At 44.2% G+C, this 25,461-nt stretch overlaps 1 protein-coding gene across 9 annotated transcripts in view; it reads left to right on the top strand.

Annotated features, from left to right (window-relative positions):
* The first annotated feature begins 3,213 nt into the window (after window positions 1-3,213).
* Window positions 3,214-25,461, top strand: part of NCOA6 (nuclear receptor coactivator 6) — a 44,336-nt gene continuing 22,088 nt past the window's right edge. For 4 of the 9 annotated variants that reach the window (XM_038158557.1, XM_038158550.1, XM_038158555.1 and 1 more), the window contains exons 1-8: window positions 3,214-3,312; window positions 9,921-10,023; window positions 15,226-15,378; window positions 15,485-15,759; window positions 19,066-19,221; window positions 19,790-19,912; window positions 21,332-21,460; window positions 22,284-23,099. In XM_038158557.1, coding sequence (XP_038014485.1) covers window positions 15,525-15,759; window positions 19,066-19,221; window positions 19,790-19,912; window positions 21,332-21,460; window positions 22,284-23,099 — 1,459 coding nt within the window. In that variant the 5' untranslated portion in view covers window positions 3,214-3,312; window positions 9,921-10,023; window positions 15,226-15,378; window positions 15,485-15,524. Of the gene's footprint in view, window positions 3,313-3,479; window positions 10,024-14,512; window positions 14,649-15,225; window positions 15,379-15,484; window positions 15,760-19,065; window positions 19,222-19,789; window positions 19,913-21,331; window positions 21,461-22,283; window positions 23,100-25,461 lie in introns of those variants that run through there. The other 5 variants (XM_038158554.1, XM_038158552.1, XM_038158553.1 and 2 more) reach the window with 5 other exon arrangements.

The following is a 25,461-nucleotide window of genomic DNA, read 5'->3' as shown; positions in this document are numbered from 1 at the left end:
CACCACACTCACAATTTAATGAAGCACCAGATCCAAAGTAAGAGTGACTGCAGGGCAGCACATCTCCCTTCCTTCTCTCCAAGTGAGCATTGTACCAGTGTTAGAGGGAAAATTATTTTGTTCAAGTCATTTTTCTGTGTAATACCTGTCATTTGAAAATACTGCCATATGAAAATGCATGTAAATAAACCTTCAATTTTGATTGCCATGTTATCAAATGCATTTGCGTTCTGTTGTGGACAATGAGGCAGCTTAAACACCTGCGTCTGCTGCAGGTAGCCCTCTTTCCCTGCAGGAGCTCTGGTATCATTCTGTGTCATTGTTTTGCAGCAAAGCTTCAGCATCCCAAACAAACTGAGAGTCTACTCCTGCATGAGTTTCACAAACAGAATGACAAAAAAAATTACAGAATAGTTTAGATTGGAGGGGACCTTAGAGACTATCCACTTCCAGCCCCTGCCCTGGGCAGGGACACCTTCCACTATCCCAGGTTGCTCCAGGCCCTGTCCAACCTGGAGCACAGGCCTTGGGCACTTCCAGGGATGGGGCAGCCACAGCTTCTCCTGAGTTGTTTATGCTGTACAGAGCCTGGGCAAGACCCAGGAACACCCAGGCTGTGTAGTAAGCTCAGCCTGCAGCACACTCTGCTGCAGGGATGAGATGTGGTAGGTCTGGAGCTGCCCCATGTTTCTTCCCTCTTGCCCCTACACATCACATTAACCCCTTTTCCCCTCTCCCAACGGGTGCCAAGGGCACCTGGGGGTCTTTCAACTGCCGGTCTCCAGCAGAGATGCCTCAAAAAGGTCTTTGGTTGTGTCCTGTCACCCTAGTGTCCCTTCAGCTCCCCTTTCCTTTTGCTTCCTTACCCTTGTGACAAGGCTATTCTAAGACAATTGGGGTTAATTTTAATTACATGGAGACTGAAGCAGTTCTGGTCTTTCCCAGCAATGAGCAGAAGCATCAGAAGCCATGGGAAGCAGCATGCTCTGAAGAGTGAAGTGGATGTGCAGGCCTCAGGCTGCTGAGGAAGGGAGGGCTTGTTTGGATTAGGCACAGGGAAGTTTTCCCTGTGGGATCTCTCAATCCCAGAGCAGAAAGTCACAGCACTTGGATGGCTGGAGCAGATCTTGGTGGGACACCTCAGTATTGTGTTTCCAGCAAAGTAAGGTTTTGGAAAATAGCATTTGGCTTGTTCTTGTTTGCTGAGGGATTTGAGACGTGCCTGGTACTAATGTGCATAATACAAATAAAACCAAACAAGCCAAGAATCTGAGGGACAATCTGGCATGACAAGAACAGCAACAGGAGTGGGAAGTCTTGGAAGTTTTTTGGAAGCAGTGCTCTGATGTCTCTGTGATGGGGATTGCTTTTTGGGGAAGATGAGGCTGGAGAAGGAAGTTCAGTGCAGCTGGTTTAAGAAGAGTCTCATGAAACAAGGAAAACATGAAGTCATTTGGGAAAGAAAGGTTGATTCTTGGTACCAAAGAAATTTTCACTCAGCTTCCTTGTGTTTCCAGCCAGTCCCAAAATCCAGGAGCAGAGCTAGGCAAAGCCTGGGAATCATCCACACAAAGGCAAATGGAAACTCCCAGAGATGATCAGATGAATGGAATGTTCCTTGCTGGGACTGATCCCCATCTCTTCAGACCTGACATCTCCAAGGGTCTCGGGGGCTTGGGGGGCTTTGCCCTTGTCTCAGCACACTGGAGAAGTGCTGGAATTGCTCCCCAGGGGCTGTGGAAGTCACAAAAAGACAAAAAAGTCCTCGAGTGAAGAATTCCTCACCCCGTGCCAGCCCAGGAGCTGCACAGCTCTGACACACCAGAAGAGCTAATGCTCCACGTAAGTCCTATGCTGACCATGACATTCATTATTTGTTTTGGTGGGCTTTGTGGAATGCAGTTATATGTGAATTTTTAAAAAGTGTTTTTCTCTATGTTGCAAACAATAACGCCCAATGAGATGCGGGTTTGTTGTGTTTAAAAGGTTTTACAAAGTAAAAAATTAAAATTTAAAAAAATCCCTTTTTCACATTGTTTTTCCAGCAATATTTCACAGTAAGCCAAGGGTGGCTGTGAGGGCTGGCTCCAGCTGCACACACTCTCCTGAAACCCCTCCTCAGGCCACTGAATCTGCCCAAGCTACTGAATCACATGTGCTTCTGTAGGAACAGTCTTTATTTTTAGTCTTATAAAGGACTCATGATTGTTTTCCTACTCTGAAACAGGAATTGCCACGTGTGTCATTTCTTCTCCAGTGCCAGGCAAGAGCTTTCTGCCACAGCAACGATGGGCAGGAAACCAGATGTTTCAGAGGTTTTGTATTAATAATTTCTCATATTCATAGAGGATGTAGGAAGAGAAAAGCCAAAGGGCTGTGTGCCCTGTGACGGTCCCTTCCGCTGCGGAACCCCTCTGTGCTGAGGGGATTTAGGGATTTTAGGGATCTAGCATTGCCCCCTGGGGATTTTGGGCCCACGGGCCTGTTCGTTAATCACATTAATGGACTTTTTATTAAAATTCAGCATTGTGGCCTTTGCTGAGTCCATACCAGGACCCTCCCTGGCTTCTTCCCCACCTCCCCACTGGTAAATCGAAGTATAATTCACTAATGTTCAAAGAGTCAGAAATCTTTGGATGAAATGTTCTGAATTAAAATTCATCCGAATTAAAAACCTAATTTCCTGGACATTTCCTATAAAGGCCCCAGTTATTATTTTTTCTTCAGCTTCATCCGGCAGACAGTTTGTCCCCACTCGCAGAAGCAGCCGCCACCGCGGGTCCCCTCGGGGGGGCGGGGCACAGCTCTCCCGTGGCGGGGGAGCCCAGCCGGGGTCCCGGTGGCGGGGGCGCGGCAGGGCTGCCGTGTGGCGCGCGGCGCGGGTGCCGCTGTGTCGCCGCTGTGTCCCCGGTGCCGGTCCCCGCGCTGTCCCCGCGCTGTCCCCGCTGTGTCCCCGGTGCCGGTCCCCGCGCTGTCCCCGCTGTGTCCCCGCTGTGTCCCCGGTGCCGGTCCCCGCGCTGTCCCCGCGCTGTCCCCGCTGTGTCCCCGGTGCCGGTCCCCGCTGTGTCCCCGCTGTGTCCCCGCTGTGTCCCCGGTGCCGGTCCCCGCGCTGTCCCCGCTGTGTCCCCGGGGCCCGCCCGGGGGTCGCGGTGCCCCCCCCCCGCCCCCGCGCGCTCGGGCGCAGGCGCGCGCGGGTCACGTGCGCGGCGCAGGCGGCGGAGCGGCGCTGGAGTCCCGGGCCGCGCGCGACCCCCGCCCCGCGCGCCCCCGCGGCCCCGCGCGCGCCCCCGGCGGCGGCGGCGGCGGGTCCAGGTGAGGGGAGGGCGGGGCGGGGGTCGGGACGCGGCGGCGGCGGCGACAGCGGGAGCGGCGGGGCCGGGGCCGGCCCGGGCGGGGCGCAGGCCGAGTCAGCGGCGCGGGGGAAGGGGCGGCGGGGCCTGGCGGGGCGCGGAGCGGTCCCGGGCCCGCGCCGCCGGCGGCGGAGCGGCCGAGCCGGGGGCGTTTCGGCGGCGCCGGCGGTGCCGGGGCGCCCGGCAGGAGCCTGTCAGCGTGCGGTGGCAGAGCCCGCCCGCGGCCTGCGGCCCCGCAGCGCCCGGCGGGGAGCCGACCCTGCCCGGCCCGCGCCCGGCCTCGGCCGCGCTCCCAGGCCGCGGCTCGGCCCGGCCCGGGAGGGAGCGCGGCTGGGCCGGCAGCGCTGTCAGGCGCGGGAGCTGCCCGCGGGCCGGCCGGTGTGCGAGCCGGTCCCTCAGCCCTGACCTCATGCGGGCGGTGACGGCTTTGTGCCGTGTCAGTCGGGGCGCGTTGACGTTTCGCTTTTGTTCGAGTCCTCGGTGACTCTTAAACCAGTCGGAAAAGGCTCTTCACTCGTTCCTTCCGTGCGATTTCTGCGTTTCTCTAAATTTCAGCTACTTTAAAACCATCTCAGTAAGATCAGCGCCCTGATTCCTTCCCGCTGCTTTGAGGAATGGAAGGACAGAGCTCTTCTGTGGCTCTGCATCCTGGCAGCAGGTTGGAGCTTCATGAGCTTTGTCTCTCCATAACCCCTCAGCCTCCTCGTAGACACATTTTTGGTCATTCCCCTCACTGGAAACTGTAGGGAAACCTTTCTCAGAGATTTTATTGTAGTAAAACCTCTCTTAGAAGAAAGACCGTGCCTCTTGTTGGTTTTGCAATTATTGTGCATTGTTCTGGCTGGATCTTTAGCTAAGGCACCTTTCAGTATTTCCTATATGTGAAAACAACCACAAAGAACAAATCTGGCATTTTCCATAAAGGCTACCAAGTGTAATGACCACAACATTTGGATTTGGCAGCTCTTTATAGCAAACCCAGCTTTTCTACATATCTTGTGGAGTGAGAAACAAAGGTTTCAGGGCATGTGTCCAGAATGGCCAGGTCTGCAGCCTGGGGGCCGTGCACAGTACCCTCAGCACACCTCTGAGGTGTTTGCCAGGGATTCTAAGTATCCACTGAGCCCTATGGCTTCCTCAGAAACTTACCCGGCTCCAGGAGGAAATGTTTTTACAGTAACAGTGTCCGGACTCTCCTAGGACAGGAGATAAGAGGATGGGGGGATGCCTGACCTTCAGTTGAAAAATGACATTTCTTCGTATTTTGAGCCTAAGGAAGGGTCTTCTGTTAGGCACTGGATTTGGGCTGAAAATCTCCCATCAGTGCTCTTCAGCCATTCTCTCTGGAAGGCCTGTCCTTCTGTAGGACTTGGAGGAAGGGATTGTTTACAACAGGCTTCCAGGTGATGGAGTAATTTTACATCTTTCTAGTAAAAAAGTAGATGCTTCTCTAACATAAGAAACTACTGTGAGTAGAGAATCCAAAGAATTCCAGGTCCTTGTGCATCTGGAAGTGTTGGTGTTTCCATTTTTTTTCAGTGGCTTAAATATTTGAAAATACAGGTTGTGGAGGTAAATTCTGCTGAACAGCTGTAATGCCATTCTTTGTGCTGCCTGAGCATGACAACGGTTCCTGCCTTTGTGGGAGATGTTGAATGTTTCTACATGACAACTAAACCTTAAATTGGCAGTATATTTTGATTTTCTAGTACGATAGCAATTGCCTTCGGATGGAACCTGGAGTTACAGCCCAATTACAGAGCCTCACTAAATTTAATAGATTTGCAGTGCCAAAAGCTTTGCTGCTGAAGGGATTGAAGAGTTAATGTGGCTGTAACAGTTTGCATTGAGAATGGTGAAATTTTATAGGTCGCTGGAGAACCTCTGAAGGGCAGAAGGCGTGATGAGAGTGTCTTTCAAAATCCTGTGGTCTCTGTTGAGAAATGCAAAGCTGTGGTGCAGGGATGGTGTGAGGGAACAGGAGGCCTGCGGGTGTGTAGGGCACTGAGCAGCAGGACTTGACCCTTGGTGCTGCAAAAACTGCCTTCAAGCATAAACCTTCTCCTTAATGCACAGCTGGAGCAGAAGCAATGAGAAAGAATGTGTAGGGCTGGGAACAGGTGTGCGCCAGCAGTGGAAGGAGAAATAACCCCAGACGACACCAAGGTGAGGCAGAAGGGAAGATGCTTTATCAGGCGAAGTGTTTTCCATCTCCAGGCAAGTCTCCATTTCCACCAGCCAGACAAGCAAGTCACCTTTGCTTTACCGGAGCCATGGATATTTTGTGTTTTGTCTTGTCACTGTTGCAGACTCTGCTGTCTGCTCCAGAGCAGATCACTGATGTTCTTCAGCAGGAACCACCCATTAATTGCAGATAACTGAGTGTTTCAGCCATGGAGTCAGCGTGTTCCTGCACGGAGAGCTGGAGGTTTAGCTCGAGAGGATGAAGATAACTTAGATTGTCTTGTGCCCTGGCTAATTAGAGTGATGCTGCTAGAGTTTAAAGCTAATCTAAGCTTTGGATTATGCAGGCTGGTAGTGGAAGTTTTCCAGAGGTCCAGGAGCTGGGGATTTTTCTCAGTAAATTGAGAAATCATTTTCCATCCAGTGGAACAGCATCGCACCTGCACGCTGAATGGCACATCAAAAATTGCTGCTGTAGTAATCAAAAATAGGAATAAGTACTGAATTGGTCATGTATATGTGAGAGCCCTGAGGCTGTAACTCAGTAAATAACTCTTCTTTTTGCATTTGGGGAAAAAGAAAGGCAACCAGTGTGTGACAGTGCTGTTTTTTGGGAGCTGGGGTGAGGGATGGAGACACATGTGGGAGTCCACAGCTCTTGAGGGCCATCATCTTCTTGGACCCGAGACCAGTTGCCTGCTTCTTCAGCTGGCATGAGTGCCCTGAAGCATAGCCCTGCACAGGGCTTTGGATTTGATTGGTATGAAAAATAGAAAATTACATGAGATGAATGGTACCTTGTCTAAATTAATTTATGTAAACCAATAGTTTGGGACAGGAAGTTGCTTATGCTCAGTTGAATATAATGGGACCTGATGCTTTAGATCTGGTGGGTGAAAGGGATCTAGTTATTCCACCAAAAGATGCATGCTATTGAATTCCCCAAGTCCTATGCCAAATCACTTGAATTTTATAATTTTTATTGTTTTGAAAATCAAACTACTTGCCAGGACCATGCAGCTGGTGTAAGATTGTGTTTTTCATTGTGGTTTCTGTGTGGTGCTCACAGAGACTGAGTTGAGCCTCTGGTGTGCATTTACAGAATCTCAGAATGGTTTAGGTTGGGGGAGACCTTAAAGACTGCTGCATTCCTACCCCTTGCCATGCATGGCAAAATGTTTCTTTGAAGGGTTTTTTGGGAGTGCTCTTCTCATCCTTACAAGAATGCATTGCTCTCCAATTCTGTTGCATCCACGTTTTACCAGAAGGTCCTAGCTGCTTGTGTAGTTCTTAATGGCAGTAGTGACAATAAATAACACTTGAAATTAGATTTTTCTAAAAGCCCAGAGCAGCACAAAATAAGCTGCAAGTTTTTATACAGTCAGGAAACTCTCAGAATAATTTTGATTTTAACCAAAGGTGTACCTACTTCTGTTATATGAAGATTAATTTTTTGGTCAGGGAAAAGAGTCTCCTTGATACTGAGTGTCTCCTATCAAATAATTACTTTTAAGCTGTTTGTTTTAGCTTCAATTCTTTTTTTCATCCTTTACATAATTTCAGAATTTTAAAAGCTTCCCTGAGATTTCCTGGATATTTGTTAGATGAAAGAAGGAATAATGTTGCAGAAGGTGCAGTTTTCAGTCAAACCTTAGTTCAGTGCTGATGATCACATAGATTTCTGGGCTGGTTATATTATTGTTCAGGAAGCCCTGTGAGAATTTGGTGATAAAGGAGCACCTGTGGAATGTGTCAGCCCAGAAAGGTCTGGTAGTGGTTAAATTCTGGTTTAAATAAAAAGCTTGTTGTAACACAGAGCACAGATTGCTACTTAAAAAGGCATTTTTCATAACTTTTGAAGACAAGATCAAATATAGTCAAGATGCTTCTGATTTTAAATAGCATCTCATTTTGTTTGCTAATTACGTTGGTGGATCCTTGTGGAAAGTTATGTACTGCAAAGCTCTGTCAGTATTCACAGTGTGCTTCTTCCAAATGAAAATACCCTTACCATGGGAAATTAGTAACTCAGCTAATGGGAATTGATTGACCAAATATTGTGCTGGCTGGACTGCAGCTCCCAAGAAAATTGCTAATTCCCATTTCCCTTGTGCCTGACAGCTGCCTTGGTTTGTATCTCAGCTGCTGAAAGGGGTAATTTCTACATGGCTAAGTTAGCTGCTTATTCTGAAGTTATCATTCTGCTTTTTAGAGCAGTCCTGAGCACCTCAGCAGTCAAATTCTGTTGGAATAAAACCCAGTGGCTCAGCTGAGGCGTGTCCATTGCAGCTTGGCATGAGCTGTGGGCTTTCAGCAAACTTCTTGAACCTTTAACAAACTGATGTTTCATTAAACCTGCTGTCAGACTACATCAGGATAGCACTGGAAAGAGTTAAGTGTGCTATAACAAGCTGTAATTTTCTCTTTGTCAGAAACATTTGGGTTTCAGTGTTTTAGCTTGAGGGCTATGGGAGTGCAGCAGACCAGTGTGAGAAGCAGTGACCGGTTCTGTGTCAGCATGAGTGAACGAAGCCTGCCTTGCTGGAGACATGCTTGGTTTGTTTTCTTTGTGTTTGGGAAAGCATAAACTCTAAACAAAACACTTCTGTAGCTGGAACACTTCACAAGGCTCTTTCTGTGATTCCTTGGGGTCTGCTAAGATGTGTGCTCAGTCTCAGGTTTGCCAGGTAACTTACTGTAGTGAAAGTTGGAGTTAATGAACCAATGTTGATTACTTATTTTCCTTAGCCAAATTTGGTCTCATCCCATGTGCACAATGGCAATGGAGACAGCAGCAGTTATTTTCTTCTTCTTCTTCCCATAGCCCATGCTGACCATCCTGTTTCACACCGGATCTTGCTAGGGCAGCCTGTCTTTCCCAGTTTTTCTTTGGAGCAGTTGGGTGTCGTGGTGAGGAACACTCAGCAGGGAGAACTGAAGGAACAAAACCCCTTTGGTGCTTTGCACCAAGGAGTTCAGAAGATCTTTTTCTTCTCTCTACTTCCCCATGCTTTAGCCAAAATCACCCTCACCCTGCTGGGCTAAGGCACAGGCCTTCAGCATGGGGACCGGCTGCTGCACCTTGGAGACTTCCTTAAAAACAGCTTTTCCATGGCCCAGCCTTTCCTGTGAAGTCTTGGCCTGGCTTTGGAGGTAACCAGCCAGTTTGTTACAGGACTCAGCTTTAGACTGTGGAACATCCTTTTATGAAAAGGGTGAAAAAGTAGAACTAGTGCAATATCTGCTGTAGAATGTGAAAACCTTTTTTCGTTTTGGCTTTTACAAAAATTACTAAAATTTTCTATTTCAAATTTTGATTTTGCTCCTCAGCTTGGTGTCTGGTCATGGTATTTAGGCAGGTGCATATGGTTGGAAACAGGTCACTGCTTGTGGTTTATCCATCAGGCATTCGACTTGGTGCTACGCTTCTTGAGTTGCAATTACTTAGAAATACAAGAAGATACAAGAGGTTGAAAAGTGCTAGATGACCATTAAAATTGCTGCAAAGCCTCTATGATGTGATTGAATGTAAAACCTCTTTCCTTCTCTCTGAGTTGCTGGATAGGTGCAAAGTGCACAGGCTACAGCACAATAAGGCTTTGAAACCAATTTTACTTTGTTGTCTAGATAGACGACAACAAATCTCTGCTTTTTCTTTCTGAGTGTTCTTCTATTTTCTGCTTCCCCTGTTTGTTTTTGGGCAGTCCCCTTCCCGACTGATGAGCAGGCAAGCACATAAGCAGAAAATCTCCTTGAGAACCACCCCTGGGCTGTGCCTATAAACCCCGTTGATTTGAGGGGCGGTGTTTTGTTGTCCCGAAGCCATTTAGCTTTACTGCTGTGTTTTTATGGTCCCAGGAGCTGGAGTGCAGCTTGGTGAGCCCAGGAGCAAGGCCTAGGAATGGATTCACCTCTCCACATTGGCCGCCTGCAGCAACAATGTCTGGCTGAGGTGGTCCTGTGGGCTTGGAATGTGCTTCTGGAATGGGCTTAACTTGGGCTGGTTTAGGCACCTGCTCACGGAGCAGAGAGACACCCTGGCTGTGCTGGTTTCTCTGTTCTGAACATTAGTTTAATCAAGATAAGTTCGTCCTAAGACTCAAATAAATACATTATTCTAGATAAAACTTGCCCAGCTTAGAAGAATAGAATGTCATTTCCAGCTAAAGGGAGTATTCAACTTTCTGCCTGTAGTGAAAGGTTGATTTTTCAAGCTCCTCAGGCTTTGCTGTTCAAATCTGAATTTAGTAATATGTGCTTTTTGCATTGCTGAGGAGAGCGTTTGACTTGGTGCAAAACTGCATATTAAAAATGGAGCTATTCACCAGTATGTTCAGTATTTCTGTTATTTCACATCACTGATGAAATGTGATGGTTTTCTTTCAGGATTCCATATTTGGGAGTTTCTGTTTAACCATGTTTGCCAGTCTGGAATTACCTGAAGTCCTGTTGCACACCCCACAATACTGAAGTTGTGAAATTTGTTTTGGTAGGTAAAATAAGCATATGATGCATCTGAATATCTGTTGTTTTTATAAATTCTCCCCCTGCCTCTCCTCACTGCTGTGTTTGCAGAGCTGGGCTGGCTCCAGACCTGACTTCCCACTCGGCCATACAGGGTTAGGGGTATCTGCCATCAGGTTTGTGGCTGCTCCTCCCAAGGAGAACAGTTGAGATTCTTTAGTGCTGTCATTCATTTAACGCCAATGTTTGAAGTTCGTAATTACTTGAACCCCATCTAAGTTGTTTTAGAGGAAGTTTTAGTCCATGTTTATTTTTAGGTATTCTTTCATATTATAACCATGATTCTTAGCCTTATTTAATCTCCTTGTGTTATATTGGTATATACACTTTGCCTTGAATTTGTTTAAAAGTTTTGTTGGGTTTTTGTTTTGTGGGTTTTTGGTTTTGTTTTTGTTTTTCCCAAAACCATATTATTTTAATCTTTGTATCATAGAATGGATGTGGGTGTCTAGCTTTATTCATTGCTCAGGTTTAACAAGCTCTAAGATGGGCGAGTGCTATGCTAGGCAAGAAAAGAAACAGTTGTAAGAGGGTAATACACTGTTAACAAAGACAGACAGCGCTGTGATCAGTGTTTCAGGGGCTTATGGGTGTTATGCTTAAACACAGCCTGTGTGACTGTGTGCCAGTGCATGTTGCAGGTTAAAAGAAAGCCATTCTCTCAGGACTGTTCTGGCAATGCTGAACGTCCTCTGTCCCATCATGACAATCTCTACATATTTTTCTCGCTGACGCCTAAAACAAAGGAATCAGAAAGCATTAAAGTGTATTTTCCAAGACATCCTTTATTCCTGGTATTTTTTTTCTATTAAGTCACTTGAAAACCATTTTTCATTGACACCATTGCAACATGAATCCTTTAGAAATGACATTGCTACTGCTATCCCAGACTTTTCCTCCTCATTTTCAAACCCCCAAGGGGTTTGGCTGTAACTTCATGTCTTTCCCTTCCGTGTTGCAGCTTTAAATAATGGTCAGTGTGAAGATGAGGACCCTGCTTAGTGCCAGCTTGTGCCATCTGCTAGTGAAGGGCATCAATCTATCCTTCCTTCTGCTCTCATCCTTCCCAATCTTTTGTGTAATTTGGAAGAGTACTTGTTGAGACGTAGAGCACTGTTTTAGTACTTTTTATTCGTTTTGCGAGAGTACAGGTTCTGATGTGACATCAGTTGTGAAAGTGTTTATTTTGAATACATTAAAAAGCTTGGAAATCAATAGATTGTGGCAGAAAACCTGGAAGAGGTGGCCAGACAAAGCCTTGGTTTGACTGTGTGCTGTGTGTAGTGCAATAGATAAGGGAAAGCAGGGCAAGAGATTTCAAATTCTGTTTAAGAGACTAATTGACGTTAGTTTGGATCAGTTGAGTGAACCTTGGGGCAAAAATACCGAGGTGTCATTTGGGGTTTTTTCCTTTGTGTTGTTTTTTTCCCTCCAGAGACCAGCACTTCCAGGTACTCCAGAGCCCGCCAGCTTTCCCATGTTCAGCTGCTCCCCAGTTAGTGACAACTGGCTGTTTCAGATTTTGCTCTAATCCCATCTGTCCCGGGGTATGGATGGGATTTTCAAAGCCTTGCCCAGCCACGTGGTGCTGGGTTTGTTGTGCAGGCTGCCTGTCAGGCTGCTGGTGGGGACAGCACAGGGCACAACAAAATGCCTTGGGGCTCCTGGTGGTGCGTGTGTGACCCAGCTGTCCGTCAGCCTAGGTCTCAACTGTGGCATCCTCTATCCTGTGGGAATTCTTCCTCTGAAGAGCCTCTTTTGCACATTTTAGTGAGTCAGTTGTTTTATCCATAAGCTGAGTGTGCCTGGGAGCTCCTGCCTCCAGCAGCTCAGGGTGTGCCCTGCACCCTTCGGGTTGGACACTCTGGTCTTCGTGGGCCAAGCTCTTGTACCCACTATCCCCGTACAAAGTGCAGGTGCATTTTAACCATTTATCTGTTACTTGGCTGTTTATCCCCACCTCTCTTACTTCAGTTAGACATTTTTAATAATTAGACTGTACCGAATAAGGCCAACTTTATAATAAAGAGGCACAGTGCTGGTTTTGTTGCTGTAGCCTGTTCTAGGCCAGGTTTGAGGGTAAATGGTTGCCATGTGGTAGCACTGGACTTGCTCTTACTTTCCAGAAAAAATTGTATAGTGGGAAATACTAATTTGGAAACTCTAAAGGAGCAGGGGCAGGAAGGAGGCCATTTGTGCTTTTTGAAGGAAGGATGATGGTCAGAGACCTTCTTGTGCTGCCAGGTGAGCATGGGTGCTTGAGTTCCTGAAGTGTGCTGTGGTTGTGCAAATCAGTTCAGATGTGGTTCTTACTTATCAGAGACCTTCCACAACCTGCTGGGAGTTCTGATTTGAGGGACTGTTGAATGAGCAGTGTGTGTGTGCTTATGCTGAAGGCTTTTTGTGTTTGTGTGGAAGAGTGTTGAGGGAAGGTACCTGCTAATTATGGTCAAGTGCTTGCTCAGGATTTATGGAAGCCAACCCTATAACCATGAGATTGCAGAAGTTGTTGGGACACTGTGCAGCTGGGATTCATTTGTTCTGATATGGATGGTGTGCTGTGCACTGCCTGAAAAGGAAAATTTTGCAAATCATCACTTTCTCATGTCATACTTGAGATAAGTGATAGCTGAGTATAGGAACAGACAAAAGTTCATGTGTTTTGGAGGGAAAGGGTGCAGATGAATATAGCAGAGATCCTTAAGTAGCATAATGTGAAGAAAAAATGCAAAGGGAGCTGTAGCTGTATGTGCTCATCTGGGAGGTAAAATTTAAACCTTGGTCTTGGTTTGTTTCCTTCCCTCACAATATCCCTGAGGTCCTGTGGTTCTCCAAGTCGGGTGAAGCAATGCCTGTGATTCTTTGGGATTAGAAAACTCAATTATTATAGTGTTTACAAGGGCAATAACTTCAACAAATCCTGTCAGATTTTAGCACATTCAGATGAGGTTGATGAGATTTGGTCTAAGTTGCAGCATTTTTATGAGTTGTTTCAAAACCAGATTTAAGCAATCTGGGGATCTTCTGCTCTTTCACAGGGAAGATGGAGGCTTCAGACACCTCTGTTAAAAAAAAAGATCTGAAATGTTTGTGTTCTTGTAGATAAATTATTCTTATTCTTTTGGTGTTAGGGATTGTCAGGCGTACTCATGTTTCTTGCTGCTGGTGCAACACCCCATCACTTCCAAGCAGTTGTACCTTTTCAACATGTAGGAGCCTGTATTTTGAACTGAGATTTCTCTCCCTAAAAAATTTACTCATGATTTTCTGACAAATAACAATCTATGTAATTTTCCTCAAAATATAGTGCTTATATTTCACAGGATGCTGGCCTCATTCCTTGCACAGGATGGCTATGTTTGGCCATTAAAAAGGCCATTTGTGTAGGACCCTCAGCTCCTCTTTCCCTGGAGTCAGTGGATGTGGAATAAAAGATGTAGGAGTACAGAAGGAGAAGGACTGTTCTCCTGGTTAGTGTAAAGCCAGCTTGGGTAAGGAAGTTACCTGTCCAAGAAATTGTGTGAAAATCAGTTAAAACATTTTTTCACAGACTCCTACTAATTGTGATTCTCATTGTCTGGGCACCTGACATGAAACTGAGGAGTTTGCCTTAATGGAGATGCCAACACTCAGAGCAGTAATTTAGACACAAAGCCAAGCAACAAGTGAAAGTAAAAAGATTTAATTTGTCTGTGTGATCACCTGGTTATGAATTTTAAAAATTTATTTCTCTATTGCCCATCTTAAAGTTTCCATGGCAGTAATAAGTATATGGAAGCACTATGGAAATAGATCAGTACTTGTGAAATATTGAACTTATTTTCTGATGCAGGGCTGCAGAAGAGCTTGTGAGACAAAATTCGCTTGGTTTTTAATCTGAGATTTGAGGATGAAGGCTGGTGCTGCAGGATGAGAGAGAAACTCCATGTAAAATAGGGGATTTTTCTTAGTGCTGTTGGATTGCCTGGTGTGGGGTAGAGTTGCAAGGGAGGAAAAAAACACAGTATTTTGTCAATGTAGTGAGTGTATGGAGTGTATGTGTAGAGATCTGACCAAAATCAATGGGAATTTGTGACTTCAAGCCCCTGATTTTTCCTTTGGAATATTGTCCCTTCAGCAGCCTTGTGTGAGTGTGCAAACAGTGCAGAGCTGAATCTGGGCTTTTCTAACACTGTTAGATTTTTTTTTATCAGAAAAGGCTGTTTTCTGGCCAGTATCTGCAGCTCACATTTCATCTCAAAGTTGTGTTTTTGTGTTGGGAACTTGAACCTCTGCCAAAACCCCAATCTGTATCCTGTTCAAGGGTATGTTGTCCTGAGCTAAACCTTCTGGGTGGGTTGTGCCAAATACCCACAGCTTTGGAGTTAGGAGATCTTGACAGTACTGGCTGGTGAATGGATTTGATTTTGACTGTGGTGGTCAGGAACAGGTCCCTTTTTTGGCTATTTCTACAGGTGGTTTGAATCTTTCAGCAGTATTTGCAAAGTGCTGAGTGTTACAGCAGATGTCTCACCTGGAAAGGACAGTGCCATTGCCCTCATGATGGAGTGGGAAAATGTGTATGCTAACATAGGTGGTGTCCACTGAAAGGTGAGGTATACTTTTATCACAGATCGTACTTCTGTAACAGCTTAGATTAATGTCATAATGTCAAAGTTTTTTGCAAAGTTTAGACATTTCATTAAGCAAGATGCATCAGGTGTGGGACTTGGCTTTCTGAATTCATTCTTATCCGAGTGTGATGTGGCTGCATGGTGGGAGTTGTGGGCTGTGACAGGGGGAGCAGATTTCAGGTTGTTATGTGCAGAAGAAGCTGAAAACACCTAAATCTTTACAAACTTTAGGAAAGTAGGCACAGTATGCCCGAGATTTAGCTGGGTGTGAGTAAAATATTTTTCAAATGCTACATTTCTCCTGGTAAAAATATGCTGTGGCTTTCCTACTGCTTTGGACCTATTGCATCTGCAGTCTCTAAAATTAAATTTGGTGGTTCTTCCTATCATTCTGTAATTCAGCTGTTGCTGTGAGTTTTAGTCTCCTGACAGTCAGGCACTGCAGCATCGGTACCAAGTACCTGCTTGTCCCTTTTATGATGCAGAAATGAATAAAATTAATTTTCCTCTGATTTTTTATCCTCTACTTTCCTTTCTACCTGTCTGTCTTTTAGATCAACTGGAATACTTCTCAAGTCACATGCAGCACAATTCTGCCAGGAACCCCCTTCTGTTTGTCCTAGTGGAGGAACAGCTTGGGCACTGCCATGGCCACCATTTTCAGCCTCATACAGTTGGTCTCACAGAGCCCAATACTGGGTCACCAGGTAGGTTTTTCTGTCAATGACCAAATGTGCCATTGAAAGCAGCTGTTAATGTCCTTACACTATTATTATTATTATATGTATTATAATTCTCTTTTTCCCTTCCAAGCATCACCTTGACGTCTGACAGGCTCCCATTGTTGGAAACAATGGTTTTGGATGATCTACCTAACTTAAAAGATACATATGCCTCCTTGTACTCCTCAGCTATGGAAGACTTAGAGGTGGATTTTGATTCAGGACTGGAGGAAGATGAACTGAAACAGGAGGCTGCTCCTGGGGATTCCACAATCTTTGTGGCTTTTAAAGGAAATATAAGTGACAGAGATTTTGAGCAGAAGCTGGATACCATACTGGAGAATGTGCCTGGCCTTTTACACATGGGTAATGTGCCTTCTTGTCACTTTCCAACTGTCCTTAAAATGCTTATTTAGGTAGTCAGGATACTTGCACAAAAAAATAGATTATATTGGGTTTGAGCAACTTAGTTTGTAATGATAATTGGTTGGGGTTATTCTTAGTGAATTTGCAAGTTGTTCTTCCCAGAAATGCAGACTACAAGTGTATGCAGTTGTTTTGTTGTTTAAAATGGATTTATTTGGCAAATTGATTCATTTCTCTTCTGTTTCCACATTTCACCTGGTTTTATTCTCTTTCATGTCCCTCTATTACACATGGCTGTCTTATAAAAAAGTGAAACCAGGCTTTTTCACACAGGAGATGTTTTACTGCCCAAACTGTCCAATTTAAACAATTACAGTTCATCTGAGAATGGGTTCACTTTCCAGTACCTATGACATTACTGCCCTTTTCTGACCTACCCTACTGAAGGATCCGTGGGTCTCGGGCTGTAAATCCCCCCGGCTAGTTTGGGATTTATGCCCGCACGGATCCTACATGGACGAAGCAAAGGACGAGAAGCGCCCTTTCTCCACGTGGCTCTGATGTCCTGTTTTATTAGCTGGAAAGGGACATCTGTATCGGAGACCATCCAGGTGAAAAAAGAGACCAAATTCCAATCCCAAGGGACATTTATACCCACGGAATGGGAGGCTGGGACAGAGGGACGCAGCCAATGGGACACCAGTGAGGAGGGGCGAAGGGAGGGGCTACAAGGGACAAACCACCTTACCAAGGGAAGAAACCACCTGAGGGAAAGGGGAACCCTTCATGTAACATAACACCCAGAGCAGAACATCTAAATAACTATTTAGTGCATCACAACACCCTACCTGATTGATTGATTGATTGATTGATTTGTGATGGGGAATGGGTAGTGCCCTGATATCCCTTGAATGCTCATCCATCTCTGGGAACAGCACTATGGCAAATCAGTGATAACTGACTTTTTGGGACATCTTTTCCCAGCGTGTTTAGATCTGGAAAAAGACATTTGTCCTCTGTCTGAGCATGTTGCAAAAGGTCCTGTGCTGGTTACTAATGGCTGCTCAGTTAGGTAGTCTTGGTTGTTTTCTTCAACAGTGTCAAACACCTTTTCAGGAAAATAACACATTGCTTCTCAATAACCAAACTGAATTTCTTTGTCACTTTATTCCTTTCTTTCAATTTTGTCCATCTAGTCAGCTGGCATCAGTTTGTTGGGTTCTTGCTGTTGCTCAGAGAGATAAAAAAGGATAAGACAAAAATGCTGTGAAGAAATAACAGTGTTGAGCTGTCTCTTACAAGCAGTTGGTAGGAGATATAAACTAACAGACCATTACTGGTGTGAAGGGATGTGTGTAATACCACAGATAATTGTGTCAATCGATCAATTATTTTTGATATAAAATAAATTCAGTCTATAACTGCACATAGTCATCTTTGTTATATAGAGGCAGCTGCATGCTGAGTCTGTCATAAATATTAATGCCAGGGTTAATACACATGATTCAGACCTCAGCTGAGAAAGCAAATTCTTAAAAATTTGAAAATTATCCATGTGTGGAGTTATTTAAACTGGTTCAGAGCAAAATAGTATATCTTGAATGCAGAGTTAGTAAATAACATGGCGTTATCTTGGCAGATGCAGTGCTTGAAAAATGAGAAACTCAGGTGCAAATACATAGAAATACTGAAATTGATTATACAATTTTTCTATGTAAAATGTTGGAACATTAATAGTAGAAAATATGGGATTGTTCAAACCTCCACAAAAGGGGATTTTAAAACTTCTCCTGCCATGTTTCCAGCCAAAACCAGCTTTACAGGTGGAATGAGGATGAATTTAATAATTCCATTACTGTAGCAGCAAAAGGGGCTTGGTGAATTAGTGGTGAACAAGAGCTTCCTAAATAGCAGTGAGTATTGGCATTTTTAACTAACATGTTTTTCAGACCTCAAAAGTTAGCAAATGTTTAGTAAATCTGAGGTTACAGTGGAGGAGCTGGCTGATGAAAATTTGGGTCAATGCTTTCTGTTTTGAGAGGAACTTTCTTTCTGTAAAGATAGAAATTGGAAATTTATAAAGCTATATTGGGAGTATTTTTTAAATTATCCTTAACTGCATGTTGTAGCGATCATTTAGATAGGTATCACTTTGAATAATGTATCCAACATAACTGCCCAACCTTTCTGCAGTGACTTTGAAAACCACTGATCTATGTAGAAATGCTTATTTGTAGAACAGGTGTTCAGAAAACCTGCAAGTGAATATCTTGCATGACTTTGAGATGCTTTTTGGCAGTGGATTTGAAATGCTTACCCAGAAAACTAAATAATAAGGTAGAAATCAATGAAATATTGAATATTTCTAGGAGTCTGTTGGCACTGGTCTTGTAAAGAAAAAAAAAAAAAAGATGGTTTCACAAGCATTCGTTGAGCAAATATTTCAAGCATTTCATTCCTGTAGTCAGTTTTTTCCCCACATTCATCTAGTTCACAAACCAGATCTGTACCAGTTCACTGTACTGTATCACAGGGCTGGAGCCCCTCTGCTCTGGGACAGGCTGGGAGAGCTGGGGGTGCTCACCTGGAGAAGAAGAGGCTCCAAGGAGAACTTGGCACCCCTTCCAGTGCCTAAAGGGACTCCAGGAGAGCTAGAGAGGGACTTGGGACAAGGCGTGGAGTGCCAGGACAAGGGGGAAGGGCTTTAAGATGAAGGAGTCTAGATTTTAGATGGGTTATTAGGAGGAAATTGTTCCCTGTGAGGGTGGGCAGGCCCTGGCACCGGCTGTCTGGAGAAGCTGTGGCTGTCTCATCCCTGGCAGTGTCCAAGGCCAGGCTGGATGGGGCTTGGAGCACCCTGGGATAGTGGAAGGTGTCCCTGCCCATGGCAGGGGGTGGGATGAGATGGGCTTTAAGGTCCCTTCCAACCCAAACCTAATACCTATAATTATATAAAATCTGTTTTATGAGTTATTTTCTTATCTTTCCAAAGTAGTTTATCCACAGAATCTTTCAGTTTTTAAGTAATACTATCAAGTGATTCTGTTGTCTACTGCATTGATTGTCATTTGAGGAGTTTTTTTACTGCTAATTTTTTGGAAAATCGCTGATGTGGTTTGGCAGCATTGGTTACTGGTACACCTGTGTGGGGAAAAATCTCCTGTACCTGAGACTAAGCACTCAATCAAATTTGGCAATTTTCAAAGCCAAATAGAGTTTCTTTATTTTCAACCTTTTAACGAAGTTGTTTCATCAGATGTGCTTAAAAACTGCCTTTGCACTGACTTTGATTGTTTTTCTTTTAAGATTCCAACAAGTTAAAAGTGCAGAAGATAGAGCCTTGGAACAGTGTTCGTGTCACCTTCAACATCCCCCGGGAAGCTGCCGAGCGGCTGCGAATCCTGGCTCAGAACAACAACCAGCAGCTCCGAGACCTGGGCATTCTCTCAGTCCAGATTGAAGGTATTTCACATCAAATCTGCTTCCAAAGCTCAGAGTTATGTAGACACAAAAAGCAGTTTTGTGTATTTGGTTACTGCGGCAAAACTTGTAAGTTACTACTTTGGCTTTAGTGAAAAAGATAGTTCAGGACTTCTATTCTTGAAAGAATAACATTTACTAATAATAAAAATGAAAGCTGGAAATGCTCTGGGCACCCAGAACCCTCCTGAAAAATGTTTTCTGTGTGTTGAGTGGGAAAGGGTTGGCTGATCTTCTTTCCCTGTTGTTTCATACGAGGCTTTCTTTAAGACAAGTTTTCAGTGGCTTTTACAGTTACCATACCCTTTCTGGACAGTTGTCCAGCAGCACCCTGAGGATGAAACCAAGGGCAAGTAATGCTTGTCATGACATTTGTTCTTCTTAAAACTGAAATGCGGAAGAGTGCTGTGATGTGTAAGTGTCCTTCTAAAGTGCGCTCTGGAGGTGGAACCTGTTCTTCCTTCCTCGGCATCTCTTAAAAGTCCTTTTGCAAAAGTCTCTGCTCTGCTTTTCTGTCTCTCCTGTTCACCCAACCTGTGCCTTGCTTTAGGGGAAGGTGCTATCAACTTGGCTTTAGCCCAGAGCAGGAGCCAGGATGTGCGGATCAACGGGCCCCTGGGAGCGAGCACCGCCATGCGTATGGACACAGGATTCCCCATGCAGGGTGCGCAAGGTAAATCCCCTCAGGGCTTCTCCTGATGCTTCAGACACTCCAAATTTACTGCTGGGTTAATGAAACTCCACTGGTTACAGCACTTCTTGTTTGCAGAATTCTAATTGCCATTTAAATTAATGTCTGGTCTTGTTCCATGCTGTCAAACCATGTCCTGTGTTACGTAAATGAATTATTGGGTGCATTGTGTCCCACCAACTTTGGAGTGATTTTGGCAGGGCCCATTGGTTTGTTTTCAGCTACTTTGAGGGTGTGGTGGTTTGGGGTTTTGTTGGATTGTTGGGTAGTTGGTTTGTTTGGGGTTTTTACCTACAGTCTGTTGAAGCAGATGAGTTCAGTGTAGTGAATTCATTTTGAAATATGCACAAATTTTCACAGTGTTCTGCTTGGTTCCCTTTATGGAAATGTGCATAAGTCTTGATTCAGTGTACAATAAACTGACTTGGATTAAATCCATTAGAATTATGGGAAGGACAGGACACTGTCATTGTTGCTCTCTTCTTATTTTCTGATAAACTTTTGAGACCTGATCATGAAGAAGGGATGTTTGTGGAAGTGTGTAGTTTTTAAACTATACTTTAGAGTATTGTATACTCATAAGGAATTTTTAACTACAAAACTCAATTTGACAAAGAGTTTTTACAAAGAAAGCTACTATCTAATTTATTAAAATAGCTGAATCATAAGGTAGAATAAATAACTAATATTTTAGTAAATGGAATTTAAAGCAATTAAACCAGGAGTATTTTTGGTCAGTTTATCTAAGATGCATTTGTGGCAATTGAGGAGAAGGAATAGAAAGAACATTTCAGCTTTGTAGAAACATAATTAAACAGTAGTGAAATTTTTGTCCTTAACAAAAACGAAAGCATTTTTAAGAAGGGCTCTATGCTCCACTGTCCGCATCAGCGCCTTCATTTCCTGTCTGCAGGTCAACAGCAAAACAGCAATAGAACCAACAGGGCAACTGTAGCAATCATTTTAGAAAATTACAGCCTGTTCAAGTGAAACATTGAAATTTTTTTTCCTATTGCAACACCTCAGTTACTTTCTAGTTTCAGATGTAGCAAAAGCTGAAGTTACATGTACAGCTTTGATACAATCTTGTCACTTGGTGCTTTCAGTGGTAGGTCTGGCTCACATTAATTCCGGAGTCAGTAGTGTTTCTATTTTTACTCTTTTTTAAAATTTGGTGTTAAAGAAAGACCTACAGCATGATCTGAACTTGTCTGTTTGATACCAGGGAATCTGAGCTTTCAGATACAGAGGTGTAACCTCGGGTTATTTTGGACAAACAATTCTTGAAGTCTAAATAATTGTTTTACTGACAAATATATTTTTTTCTTGTTAAAAGAAAAAATCTAAAATTCTTCCCTATGTAACTTCAAGACTTGATGATTTCTATTTTTATTTTTTAAGGTTTAATAAGAATGAGCAATGCTGCAGCTGTCATGATGTCCCAGGGTGGAAGTGTGCCCTCCTCTATGGTGGCAAGTGGTGCTAGTGCTGAGCTGCAGGCACGAACACCTCGGCCTTCCTCACAGCCAGGTGGTAACATTTAGTCACAATACTGATTGAAAAAGTTCTTAAACTTAGATTCTTCAGCACACAGGCTCGAGTGTGTACTCATGAGAGTACTCCAGAATTGTTCTGGAGCATTTTCCCTGCCTTTCTGGGAGCTACTCTTTCTGTGAAAACCTCCTTTCCCCCTTAATCTGTTAATTTTTTTCAAATAATTTGGGCGCCTAATAAGTCACCAGCTTGCTTGGTGTTTTGTTCAAATGTGTTGAACAATGACAATTGTATTTTTGCACTTGAACTGTCATGACTGAGCTGTATGTTTAGCTTGAAGGTAAGAGAAGGATTAGTTCAATGAGGCAGGCAGGAATATTTCTGGTGCTCTTTTTTCCCTTCTTCTCAGGAAGGGTAGATAGACTGGTAAGTTAAGGATTGGGGGTCTGGTGGGTGTGAATGTTTGGGGGTTATTCTTCACAGGTTCCCCAGGGAAGTGGTCATGGCACCAAGCCTGACAGAGTTTAGGGAGTGTCTGAATGATGCTCTTTGTCCTGTGGTTTAATTTTAGGTTATCCTGCCAGGAGCAGGGATTTGGACTCAATGGTCCTTCCAGCTGAGATACTCTGTGATTCTGCAGTTCTGAGTGTGTAGAAGGCTCACATCAGTCTGTAGTATTGAGGGGCTCTTGTGCTTTATTTTAGAGGATATAAATTGATAAGACCTGGCTTCTCTGGAATATGAATTATTTATTCATAGTAAGAAAATGCAAGCAAGCAATTTAACCTTTGTTGTTTTGGGATGGGTTTTGTCTACAGTAGGGTTTTTGAAAAATTATTTTTCTTTGCTGTTTTATTAGATGCAATGGACCCACTCTTATCTGGGCTAAATATGCAGCAACAAAATCATCCATCTGGATCTTTAGCTCCTCAGCTCCATTCAATGCAGTCAGTTCCTGTAAACAGGCAGATGAACTCAGCCAACTTTCAGCAGCTACAGCAGCAGCAGCAGTTGCAAAATCGGCCTCCCCAGCCACATCAGCAGCCACCGCAGGGTATTCGACCTTCCTTCACTTCACCAGCACAGGTTCCAGTTCCCCCTGGCTGGAACCAGCTTCCTTCTGGAGCACTTCAGCCTCCCCCAACCCAGGGAGCACTGGGTACGTTGACAGTAAACCAGGGCTGGAAAAAGACCCCATTGTCTGGACAAATGCAGCAGCAGCTTCAAGCAAGACCATCTCTAGCAACAGTACAAACTCCTACTCATCCTCCACCTCCATATCCTTTTGGAAGCCAGCAAGCTTCTCAGGCGCACTCAAACTTTCCCCAGATGAGCAATCCTGGCCAGTTTACTGCTCCTCAAATGAAAAGCCTTCAGGGAGGGCCCTCACGGGTTCCTACACCGCTACAACAACCCCACCTGACCAATAAGTCTCCCGCTTCTTCTCCCTCCTCCTTCCAGCAGGGTTCTCCTGCCTCATCTCCCACCGTTAACCAGACGCAGCAGCAGCTGGGACCAAGGCCTCCCCAGAGCAGCACTCTTCCCCAGGGATTCCAGCAGCCTGTCAGTTCTCCTAGTCGTAATCCTATGGTGCAACAGGGGAATGTACCCCCCAACTTCATGGTGATGCAGCAGCAAAACCAAGGTCCACAAGGTTTACACCCTGGTTTAGGAGGTAAGAAGTACTGAGACCTTCATTTATTTTAAAAGGAAAAGAAACGTAAAGTCTGGATCTAATATAAAGGATCTTCTGAAAAGATCCTTTCTGAGACAGAATCAACAAATAGGTGGAGTCTGAGGTGGGTGCTGGTGAAGGAGCATCCACATCACTCTGTTTCTGTCCTGCAGTGTCGCAGAGATGCCCAAAGGGTCAGGGAGGAGTTGCTGTGTGCACTGCACTTATTACTGCCAGTCGTTCTGTTGACAGCTCTTCTGTTGCCTTTAAGCAAGCTTAGGATGTTCAGAGATGTGTGGAGATTTTGTTTAGGTTTGGGTTGTTCTTTTTTGGGGGGAAAGGGGAGGATTTTTTGCAAGAGTGTAATGAAAACACTTTTTTTCTCTCTTCACCTTCCTCTGTCACCATTTACATTTTCAATTACAGAAATGAAGCATTGTTTTGCATCTTCCTTTCTAAGCTGTGGATGTTTCTTCTTCACCCTGTCTTTGTCACCAGTTTCTTCCTATATGAAGAGGAAAAAGCTATTGTTGCCATGCTGTTGTACTCCCTATCCTAAAATTAAGACATTAAGGGATGTTTTAATTTGGCTGTGTTGTCTTTAGTTTTCTCTTTGGACCAATGCACTCACTTCTTTTCCTTACTGCTGGAGTTCTTCTCTAACAATGAAGGCATTTCTTTTTTCAGTCCCCTCTTTTGTGTCCTTGGTGCTTTTTTTTCCCCTTGAGCCCTTTGTATTTCCATGCAGATTTTCCATGCTTCTCTTTGTTCACTCATTTGTTCATCTTCCACTTGGATGGCTGTTCTCATGTCCCATACATCAGTTCTTGCTTAAGGCTTTGAAATAATTTATTTATGTGCTTATGGCCCATATTCTTTGTCCACCTACACACACATAAGTACATTCTAGTGTCTTGCATTCTCATGTTGTATATCCAAAATCTATCTAAACACTGAAAGGAATTCCTGTTTCTTGGTCTCTTGGTCTACTGATCTGGATAAGCTTCTTGTTTTCAGTGTTTGTACCATGGGTCTCGTTTGAATTCAAGTGAATTTGCTGTGTTTCAAGGTTCTCTTGGGATCTGCCGGTGCCCTACACTTGGTGTATCTTATTTTGTCTCCATCTGGAAGCAGTTATTCATTATTTATTATAGTCACATTTCCCTCCAGTCTTGCCTCATTGGCCATATGTCCCCATCAGAAATCTTAGCCATGACCTTTAGCTAGTATAATCTCCATGTTCAGCTTCCTAACTAACCTAGTACAAACAAACCTCAATTTTTCTGAGTTAAAAGTCACACCAGAAATAAACTATCAAAATAGGTTATTTGGTCTTATTTTAGACCTTATTGCTAAATCAACAATCCTGCTGTGAGCTGTATCCTTAGGTGATTTTAAAAGACAGAATTCCTTGGTTTCAGCAAAGCTCCCACTGTGTTGCTCCCACTGCTGAGATTTTTGCCTGACTTCCATGCATGCTCATTCTTTGTTGCAATTTATACATTAATTTGTCATTATGGATCTTTCCATTTTTAAGCCACCTTACATTTAAAGGTTTAGTGTAAATGAATGCATTCAAATGCTTTGCATTTCACACAGTCAATTTAGCAAATTGGAATTTATATCAGATTTGGAATAGGCCAAGCTAGCACTTCATTTTTTTTCTCAGTTCAAGCATTCCTACATGAAAAACATCCCTAAAAGTTTAGCAGAACCAAAGCTGGAGTCCAGTGATGTAGTGCTTCAATAAGTCTGTTTCTGTATTTGCAGATATATTTGGTGTTTGGCTTATAGACTTGGTTACCTTGAAATATTAATTACAACTGATAATTAGCACAAGCAGTAAAATTAGGTGTGCTAGAAAGCTGTAACTGCAGAAGGAATTGAAGTCACATTCTGGCACTGGGTCAGGAAAATAAAGGGGGCAGTGGGCAGGGTTGCTTCAAAGTCTGAGGCATTGTTTGGACAGTGAGTTAAAAAGTGGCTTCTCTTAAACCCATCCACACTGCCGCTCATGCTGGCAGGTAGAGGAGGGGTATTTCTCTGTCCCAGGGCAGCAGTGATGTTGGGATGTGCCAGAGTGTGGGTGTTGTGCCACATGAGGGCCTCAAAGAATTCCTTGCTCTTGCAGCAGGGATAGCAGAGTTACTTGAATGAGCAGCAGGTGTGGACATACTGAACTGTGGGGTTCCTCTGCCCACTTTGGGGTGAAAAGACCCTTTGAGTGTGTGCACACAGCAGCACTGATAAGGAGTGTGTGCCTGGTGTGTCAGAATTGGTGAGAGGAGCACATCACTAACAAGAATACCAGTTATTTCTGTTTGTGTACATTGAATAAGTTGAGGGCGTGCTAAGAGATGCA

This window comes from Motacilla alba, chromosome 20 (assembly GCF_015832195.1).
Source record: "Motacilla alba alba isolate MOTALB_02 chromosome 20, Motacilla_alba_V1.0_pri, whole genome shotgun sequence".
In the NCBI taxonomy this organism is placed as follows: domain Eukaryota; kingdom Metazoa; phylum Chordata; class Aves; order Passeriformes; family Motacillidae; genus Motacilla; species Motacilla alba.
This window is presented reverse-complemented; position numbering and strand designations above follow the sequence as displayed.